This window comes from Montipora capricornis, chromosome 4, assembly GCF_036669925.1.
Source record: "Montipora capricornis isolate CH-2021 chromosome 4, ASM3666992v2, whole genome shotgun sequence".
NCBI classification, from domain to species: domain Eukaryota; kingdom Metazoa; phylum Cnidaria; class Anthozoa; order Scleractinia; family Acroporidae; genus Montipora; species Montipora capricornis.
In genome coordinates this window covers 32,558,472-32,567,867 of record NC_090886.1, presented here as the reverse complement: position 1 = coordinate 32,567,867, position 9,396 = coordinate 32,558,472, and the positions used below count along the sequence as shown (strand labels likewise).

Below are 9,396 nucleotides of genomic sequence, written 5' to 3'. Positions count from 1 at the left end.
TGAAAGAGTCTAAAGCCACAAAGAAAAGTCTCCTGTGCAGTAAAAATCATAAGGGGCTTATTGCGAGAATGCTATCAAACGAACGAAATGAAGAAACCAACAATTTATGTAAAGTGGCTTGATTAATCTCATGAAAGGCCACAATATGGACATTGCTTGTTTTCCACTACCTGTTGCCAACAAAATGCTCGGCAAAACCATCGACCGTTGGATTTCATGAGCGAAAGGAAGAGAATAAGATACTGAAGTACTTACCGCCGTTGTCATCGGTCATGTCCGCCATTCGAACGGAAAACTACGAAGCCAAACAAGAAAGAAGCCTGGGCAATCATTTCAAGACCATCCTGATTTCAAGTAGCATCAGTTGTCTGGTTACGGTTGTTATCATTTCGTTTTTATTAAGAAACACTGCTTTTGTCAACATTTACATTCCCAATTCCGACCGAAGTCAAAACAATGAAAAACTCGCCGCCGCCAGACGCTCGTACGCGAAAAATGTCGAATTGGTGATGTTGCCTTTCGCTGTTAAACAAGGCGCGGTGTGTTTGGATGGTTCCCCCCCTGGATACTACTTCAGAGAAGGCCATGGCAGGGGGAGTAACAACTGGATTATTCATTTCTTTGGAGGAGCTTGGTGTTTCGATGAAGAATCTTGCTTTCAACGCAGCAAAACGAGATTAGGATCCAGTAACTTCTTCCCACCCCACCCTCCGAGCTTGCAAGGGATTCTATCGGCAAACGACAAAGTCAATCCGGATTTCTACGATTGGAACTTAGTGTTATTATGTTACTGCGATGGAGCTTCATTCACTGGTTACAGAACTGACCCTGTCAGTGTGAACGGACACTTCATTTACATGCGCGGGAGAAAAATCCTTGAAGTCATCATAGACCAACTAATACAGAGCGAATTTCGCATAGCGAACCACTTGCTTCTCAGTGGAACCTCGGCTGGGAGTTTGGGTGTGATGATGAACGCCGACTTTATCCGAAGTCGAATTCCAAAATCGATAAACGTTCGTGCATTAGTCGACTCGGGATATTTCCTAGATGTGGCTTCCTTAAGTGGTGATGACATTATAAACAGGCATTTTAGGAAGATGTTTGACGTGCATAATTCCCTTGGCGGTGTGGATGAAGACTGTGCTCGGGGATTCCGTAGATCGCTTGGCTGGAAATGTTTGTTCCCGCAACACGCATTCCGATTCGTCAGCACACCTCTCTTTGTGTTACAATCGGCATACGATGAATGGCAACTAATTCACATACGAGGAATAAACTGTCAAGTTCCGGAATACAGCGACAATTTTACGACGGAACGGAGTTTGTTTCGGAGGTCAATAATGGCTGCGATTACACATGCTCCGAACAAACTCAGCCCTGAGAGGAACTGGAACTATAAACATGTCCACGGTATTTATTGCCGGCCTCCCGAATGCACCCGCGACGAAATAGCTGCAATTATGCAATTCAGAAACGTTAGCCTTTATGCTTTGCGTCCGGTCATGCAGTCAGCGAGTTCAGGACTGTTCGTCAGCTCATGCTTAGAACACTCGCAAAGTTTGTACGACGACACATGGACTGGGATCTTTGTAAATGGGTTTACTGTGGCTGAAGCTGTCGGAAATTGGATGTTTGACAGAACAAACCAGCATCAACACATAGACTGCGAATTGCCTTGCAATCCATCTTGCGCAAATGTATGGTAAAATGAGCGAGTCTGGTTTGCGGATGCTACAATCATGGCGAAGCGAGATTCAAAACTGTACATGCCTAGCTCCTCCCTTCACTTGACCCATGGTTTTCTTATCATGCACCCGTAGTTCTTTTGAGACTTTCCACATTGTAGTGGGTGAGGGAGGGGGCACCTTCACTCGAGTCCAAAATGCGGCATTCCCAAGGTCGAATTTTGTCCACGATTGTAAGTGTCGACCATGCAGAATTATTAATCTTATTGCCCTCTTTTAATTACTGAAGGTCTTTGGGGGCTTTTAGCCGGAGAACAAGAGAACAACGACAAAGGCAAAATATGTGTTAGGTTGAGAAAAAAACCCAGATCTTGAAACCCATGACCAGGTGTTTGCTCTGCTCTGCTCTGCTTTACCGCCTGAGCTATTAGGCCATCCGAGAGCTGGGCCATTGCTAGTTCGTACTATATGCGTTCGAGGTGAATGACTGTGAAATACATGAAAGACAAAAACTGTACCAGTTTATTCAACTTTTCCACACTAACCTAACTACCCACAAACTGAATTTGGAGAACGATTTCAGAATAAGAAAGAAAAGAAAATTGGCCGAAGTTAAGATTATAGGTCATTGTCCGTCGGCGATTGGGAGAGAATAGGAAGAAGAAAATGTACGAAAACTATAACGTACAGTGATAGTCATTGTTTTGCTGGTCATCATCATCAAGCATTTATTTTAAGTGCTAGTTAAACGGTTATTGATTTCGCTTCTAGAAGGTCGCACGAGTTGCGGTGTTGAAGGTCGTTTGTCCCAAGGCCGAGCTGGTAAGAGGCCTGGGTCTATCCCCGAGATGACTTCACAAGGTGCAAAATTGCAATGTGCAAAGCAGTTTGCAACGTCATCTCAGGAATTGGCCCATGCTTCACACAAGCTCCAGACAAACGACTTCTGGTTTTGGTTAAATGTTTACGGCGCACTAAAAGTGGAATTTCGAAAAGAAAACGACAGAATATGTTTGCATTGGGTGAATAGAGTGATCTCAGCAAATATAAATATCCGGATTTAGGGGAATTTTAAAAGTACTTTTGTTTCTTGAAAGGGCCCTTTCATATACATACGGCGAGTCGTCAAATAAAACAAAAGCAGCAAGCGCAAGTAAAGACAGTGCGATAATTTTGATCTTACGGCCCGTTTAAACAATTTCCACATTTAACAAAGAGTCGTTCAACATAGTCATCACCGCTACTGCTTAGCATCATTCTGGACATTCAGTGTGAGGATCTTCACGTAACGGTTTACTTCCTGTGCTGTCCTAACTAGCAAATGACTTCACTGTAATCATACGCGAACCCTGCACGGAATAAGTTTCCCTTGTCATCCTCAACTAAGACAGTTGAAGCTTTTTCCTTCACTTCTGTCCTGGAGAGCATGAATGTGGTTGGTGGGTTGGACTGTAGAAATTCCCAGTGTTGGCAGACTTCACTGTGCGTCTTGTCCCAGAGTTCAATGAGTCTTATTCCGTGGGCGGCCTGGACTAATAGGTGATCTTCATTATCTGATTTATCAGTCGTCGCCTCGCTTGAATCACTACAAAAGGAAACAGGATTTGGGGTTTAATTTCTGAGTGAGTGCTGAAAGTCACTTCCAGAGTTTGAAGAGATGTACCTTTCGAAGAGACACGACGATTGCCGAACCATGCCGGAGTCGGACCTACGACCTTCCGATTACTAGTTCGGATGCTCGATCACTGAGCTAGAGGACCCTCCAGGGAACCAGTCTATTAAACTAGGTTCAGGCGACAATTGCCCTGCTAGGAATGGCATTGGGGCCCAGGGAAGAAGGGGGAGGGGGGGGGGGGGGAATCGTATATGAAAGGGCCGGGGATGCTCGTCGTCTCGCTTAGGGGTGTAAATTTCAGACACTGTGGTCTGACTTAGGGCGTTCTGGGCAAAACGCCATGATATGAAGCCGTGAAGATCTCGTTTAGGGTTGCATGGGAAGAAATATAAAAATGTATACAGTCGAACCTCCCGTAAGGGACCACCCAAAATGTCAAGCCTTGGTGGTCGCTTACGAGAGCTTCGACCATATTGAGTCAATAATTTCCCACCTTAGCATAATTCTGGTAACTGCAGAGACTTATCCCATGGGTCAATGCCCATCTAAACCCACTCTATACATTTATAACTTTTAGTAGTCACAAAATTATTTAAGCTTTCCAAATTCAAATTTCTGACGAGCATCCCCACCCCTTCATATGCAAAGTTCCCCCCACTGGGTATTAGGGTTTTGTTATTTTGGTCTACTTTCCCTGAAATAACTTGGGAAGAAGTTCTAGATTATACTGAAAAAGGCATTTTTTCCCTTAAACCTCAAATGTCACTTTCCCTGATCAATTCAAAACTATCCAATTGATAAAAGAAAAACTAAACAAAATTGAAGCTATACCTGCTGAGGATAAGACCCAATGAGCCAACGAACGTCCCACTTGTTCCCATAATGCCCAAAATCGTTTTTCCAGGGGGAGCCCTGAGATGGTATTCATCCCCACCGGTGCCTCCCATCCACACACTGGATTTTTGGTTGGTATGTAGCCTGATTGCGTCAATCCAGCCTCCTGCTCTGACGTCAACAGCTGTGATGTATTCATCAGGAGAATTGATGATGAAGGTACAACGCCTTCCAACACCATCCGTGCCATGAGGCTCAGACATGACTTCCTGGCATTTCCCTAAGTAGTAAAGAGTAGGAAAGCAAGCAATTATGTTTTTGCAGAAAATACAGTAAAACTGAGATGCAATTAGGGAACTGTTACAATGACAGGGAGTATTTGCATCGACTGTTGGAATGTCAAAGGATACGTTCCTTCTGGACAACTTTGCGTCACGGAAGTTTTTGATTATTCCATTTCCTTCTCATTGCACAATATAAAACCTTGCAAACATACGGCCCTTCAATTTCGCAAGATAAGTCGCCAAAAAGGCCGCCTTATCTGGGTGGATCAAATCTGATCACGGTATAGTATTGTAAGTGAGGTACCTATAATAATCTCTTTGCTCGGCTAGGACGCGCGGCTATGACAGCCGGCGTGGACAGACAAGGTCGTCTTGGAGATATTGAGCATGATGTGGAGGGAATGTCTGGAAAGAGTCGAGCTGTGCACAGTGTTAACAGTGCAGAGGGGGAAAAACACTTGGCCATGTGTGCCAGAGGGGAACTGTCTGACTTCCATACACAGTCCAGCATGTGGAACGTTGACCAAACTTTCCCATTTTGGCTTCTATTACTGCATACGAACCAAGGTAGTCTTACGACCACCAGGTCTTGCCTTTCCATGAGTCGGGTTGTACAGTGCGTATTTGTCCTTCACCTCTGTCCTGGAGAGCATGAATGTGGTTGGTAGGTTGGTCGACGTTCTTTAAATGAAGTGGACAGTGGGATTGTCTTTGATCTACCATAGACTTCCCCGTTCGTTATACGATATCGAGCATGAGGTGGAGGTAATGTCTGGAACGAGTCAAGCTGTTTACAATGCTCTTGCGTGAGCACCCATGACTCGCATCCGTAGAGTAGAACACTCATTACTGAAGCTTTGAAAGACGGGTTCAGGGGAGGGTCCAGGTTTTTTCTTAGGAGGGGGAGCACCCTAAGGAATGGCGTAGCTGACTGGTGACGTTTTTTTTTGCAGAATACTAGTTGTATAAGAAAGCAGGTCATCTCAGGGGGTGGGGGGGGGGGGGGGAGGTGCGCACCCCCTGCACCGTCCCCTAGATCTGCCCCTGCGGATTTTCATGTAGAGGGAAGCTGTCGACTTTCATACAGTAAAGTAAAGTCTTTTTCTCAAAGATTTGTGCGTTATGGTATCGGCCAGTTTCCCCAATCCAAAATCTAACTTTGCTTCAATAAACAGTTAAATAGGCTGTAACGGGGGCCCAAATCCGCGAAGGGGGACTAAATCCCCTAGAGGATTGTACCGAGGAGTTCAAATCGGCTAGCGGATTCGCTAGGACATAGGAAGACTTGTTGTTGAGACTTTAAATAGCACGGACGACTTCCTCGCGAGTAGTCATCGGTCTCGATTGGTAGAGATGTCTCTGGTGGAGGAGACAGGTGGTGCATTGAGGGTAGCAAAGTACTTTATCCACTCATCCATATGTTCCCTGTTCGATTTGATGACATTCCCGTCAGGTGCTGTCACTTTGGCAACTGGATTGGAAGGTGTCTTGCCCTGAATTTCTCTCGAGCAGCAAGTTCGTATCAAATCCATCACTGGTGGTGAGTCTACTAGTGGCTATTTAGTGGTGGCGAGATGACACTTGGTGGCGAGTTTACTGGTGGCGAGGTGACCGTAAACCATAATAATTACTACTGTACAATAAGTTATCGAGCGGAATGAAACTATAAAAAACACATGTTAACCCATTGAGCCATGGGAGTGAGACTTCACAGATTTTACTCTGTCTAACGCCAGACAATTTTGCTCGTCAACTGGGGGTGTCCTAGTACGGTCGAGGTGTCAATGGGTTAAGAAGTCAAAAACTGTCCCTCCATTAAAAGGACCACAAAATCCTCACTAACACCACAACAAAGAACAAGTTTGTTTCCGTCCAAGCAAAACATGCATTCAGTAGTTAACAATTTTACCTGAGTTAAGATCCTCTGTATTTCCTATGATCTGCAAACAGTTAACATATTCACTGGTGTGAATAACAAAGCCTCCCAGAGATGCCCCCTGTGATCTCAGCCACTTAACACTGTTAAATGAGTACTGGTCCTTTTGACAACTGTCACCACAGTTTCCCACAGGACCACAGACTGTGTGGCACCAGTGGACCATGGGCTTGGTTAAGGAACTGCCATCTTCAGAATTTGAGAACCACCTGGTAATTACATAACAAAGTTATCATAGTATTGTAAAGGGCTCCCTTCAAACCCAGCGAAAAAAACCAGCTGCCCAAACTATAGAAAAAATTAAAAGGAAATGAATTAAATTTAAATAAATTTAAAAAAAATCCCAAACAAACAGATTTTAACCATGATTCAATTTATTAGTTCATTTAGGGAAAATTTCAAGATGTAAATATTTCATGGATTTCCCAGAATCTAAAATAATACTAATTTGTAATCTTCCTGCTGGGGATAGAAGAGTTGGGGTGGGAATGCTGAGAATCCCTGTGATAAAAAAAATCACTTCCCTTTTTTCCTTCAGATTTTGAAAGAGTGTTTGCTTAACACCTGACTGGCAAAATTTGAGCAAAGGCCGTTTTAATACTTTGAGGGTAAGTTTTGAATTTCACGGTCCACCATTACTCCCTGACTGATTGATTGGACCCCAGAGGGTTGGATCCAGGGATTTAAGCAACGTCAAAGGCTCACGAGCTTAAAGTTTCAGCATCTGAATGCAGCTTGTTATATGCAGAAATAATGGTAAAGGTGACATTATGGTACACATGCAGTGACATACTTGTGATAAGAAAGCAAAACGGCAGAGGATCTGTACCAATGAGCCCCATGAGACCAATTGTTGGGTGGGGCAAGGCTGCATGGACTTCTGCCCAGACTTGTTCCTGATGCAGGTACAAGACCCCCAACATTTGGGTGGCCTGTGGTTGATACTTGGAATGCGGTTAAGGCCTTATCCGAAGTTTCTTCAGTGATTCCAAAGTCTGGGGGTTAAGGTAATATAAAAGTTGTAAGTGAAAAATAAATTGTATTTAATTGTTATCAAACTTTAGCAATATGGTGCATTTTGAAGAATCTCATACCATAGTAATAATTTTAATCATCACGTCTTTCCATTCTCTGTTGCATGCTTTAATCCTTTACCCTGTAATCAGCTAATTTGATTATCTGATGGGAACACAAGACCTTCAAAACTTGGGTGGCATGCGTTCGACACATGAACTTCAATAATTGCATAATTAAAAACTTTTCTGGTGATATGAAAATGTGGAAGAAATAAAGTAACCAAATTGTAAACTTAGCTAATTTAAGTCACATAACCAAATCAACAATTATTTGAACTTTGGCCATAGCCTTTTAAGAAACTTTTTTGAGACAGATACAAAAATCTGGGAAGATCAGGTGATGAAATCATAAATAGAGCTAATTTTTATCACACAACCAAAAAGACACCATTTAAAAATGAGACATTTTTTTGCAAATAATGTCTGTATTACGTAGGGTGCTCAGGCAAAGTAACCTGCTTTTCCAGATAACATTAAATCATCCTGTACAGAGGGTGGATTCCTCCACAATGTCCACACAGCATTCATGTCATCGAATCCTCTACTCATAATGCCTTTAGGTGTATGAGCTAAATCAAAGCAGTGACCCAATTCATGCATCGATGCACCAAGGCCAGTGGCATAGTTTGCCCAGTAAGTCCCCCTGCAACATACAAAAACAAAAACCACTATCAACACTTCTGAAATATTTTTGATTTAAGAACACAATGGACCATTAAATTTCCAAAAAAGGCAGGGTCTCTAGGGTGACATACAAGTACCCTGCAGTTAATGTTATATTATACGATTTACTCCACATGGATATGAAATAACAGTATTGCAGTATCGTGGTTTAGGGGGATAAGTGAATGTTTGAAGGCATACTTGATGAGCCACTTGATAGAAATTGATGATACGTCCCACGCACAATTCAGTAGGTTACACATTTAAGAACGTTTCTTCATAAATCATAAATTCTTTACTTCACATGATCATTACTTCCTCGGGCTTTACTTCTACAAGGCGCCTTAACCCATTCACCCCTAAACCGGCCGTAATTAGTATTTACTCTGTCTAACACCAAACGATTTTACTTGTCAATGGGGAACCTCCAGGAGGCAATGGGTTAAGTGCCTAAAATGGAGAGATACTGTATGTAGTGTATAGACATCTTGCCTGTCAGCTCAATATACCCAAGGTAATCACTTGCAGTCTGAGACTTCTTTAAATAATTCTACCCTACATAATTGCCATGCAGCATGGTAAGTTAATAGTGTTAATGGTACTTGCAAACGATTTTTGTTTTTTTTAACCCATTTCACTCCTGGGAGTGAGACTTAACACCAGATGATTTTACTCGTCAACCGGGGGGCATCCTGCGGCATTTGAAGTGTCAATGGGTTAATTAAGCAATTATCTATTATTAGACTTTCTCATTATGGCTATAAAAATGTAAAAAAAAAATTAAAATAAGATTAACTTACCTCCCACCACTATCATCAAAGAGCTTCAGCTTGTTAATATGTCGGGTGTCAGTAAAACACGCCACTAACTCATCAATGCTTGATGCCCATGTATGGAGTCCTCCAGTTCCAAACAGGGCAAAGTAACCTCCTCCAAGGGCGGTGTGTGCTTTGACATACTTAGTTATAAGTTTTTCATCAAACTGGGATACAGGGGGTGGATCATAATGTGTGCAAGACATGAAGGTCCAGAACTTACACATGGGATCATAAAGACTGGAGCACTCTAGTTCTGAGGACACAAAATGGTTCATTGACAACATTATTGGGTGCATTCAAACCAGTCAACCACCATATCAAGCTACCCAACCACTCTAGCCAGAGAACTGCAAAAGCATATGAACAAATAGACCAATTTTCATATCAGCACCCTCTATAGCCACAGGATAAAATTTACTCTGCGGTTAACCCTTATCTGTCACTTAATTATCTTGCTTTCGAGTCATCAAACTGTTGCAATA

General features: G+C 42.8%; 2 protein-coding genes across 2 annotated transcripts in view; one reads left to right on the top strand and one right to left on the bottom strand.

Moving 5' to 3' along the window:
- LOC138045954 (uncharacterized) lies at nt 1-2,194 on the top strand. The gene has a single exon (XM_068892599.1). It carries the CDS (start codon nt 273-275, stop codon nt 1,707-1,709), a length of 1,437 nt encoding a protein of 478 aa, XP_068748700.1. The 5' UTR covers nt 1-272; the 3' UTR covers nt 1,710-2,194.
- LOC138045952 (uncharacterized) overlaps nt 2,190-9,396 on the bottom strand; it is an 11,425-nt gene continuing 4,218 nt past the window's right edge. The window contains exons 3-8 of the mRNA XM_068892595.1: nt 8,897-9,167; nt 7,889-8,076; nt 7,151-7,352; nt 6,331-6,566; nt 4,135-4,417; nt 2,190-3,273 (exon numbers count right to left, since the gene is read on the bottom strand). Of these exons, the coding sequence (XP_068748696.1) occupies nt 3,003-3,273; nt 4,135-4,417; nt 6,331-6,566; nt 7,151-7,352; nt 7,889-8,076; nt 8,897-9,167 (1,451 nt within the window). The 3' untranslated portion in view covers nt 2,190-3,002. The remainder of the gene's footprint in view (nt 3,274-4,134; nt 4,418-6,330; nt 6,567-7,150; nt 7,353-7,888; nt 8,077-8,896; nt 9,168-9,396) is intronic.

What these genes read in the sequence shown, in the direction of transcription:
- LOC138045954 (XM_068892599.1), top strand. Translation starts at nt 273, where the DNA reads ATGTCCGCCATTCGAACGGAAAACTACGAAGCCAAACAAGAAAGAAGC.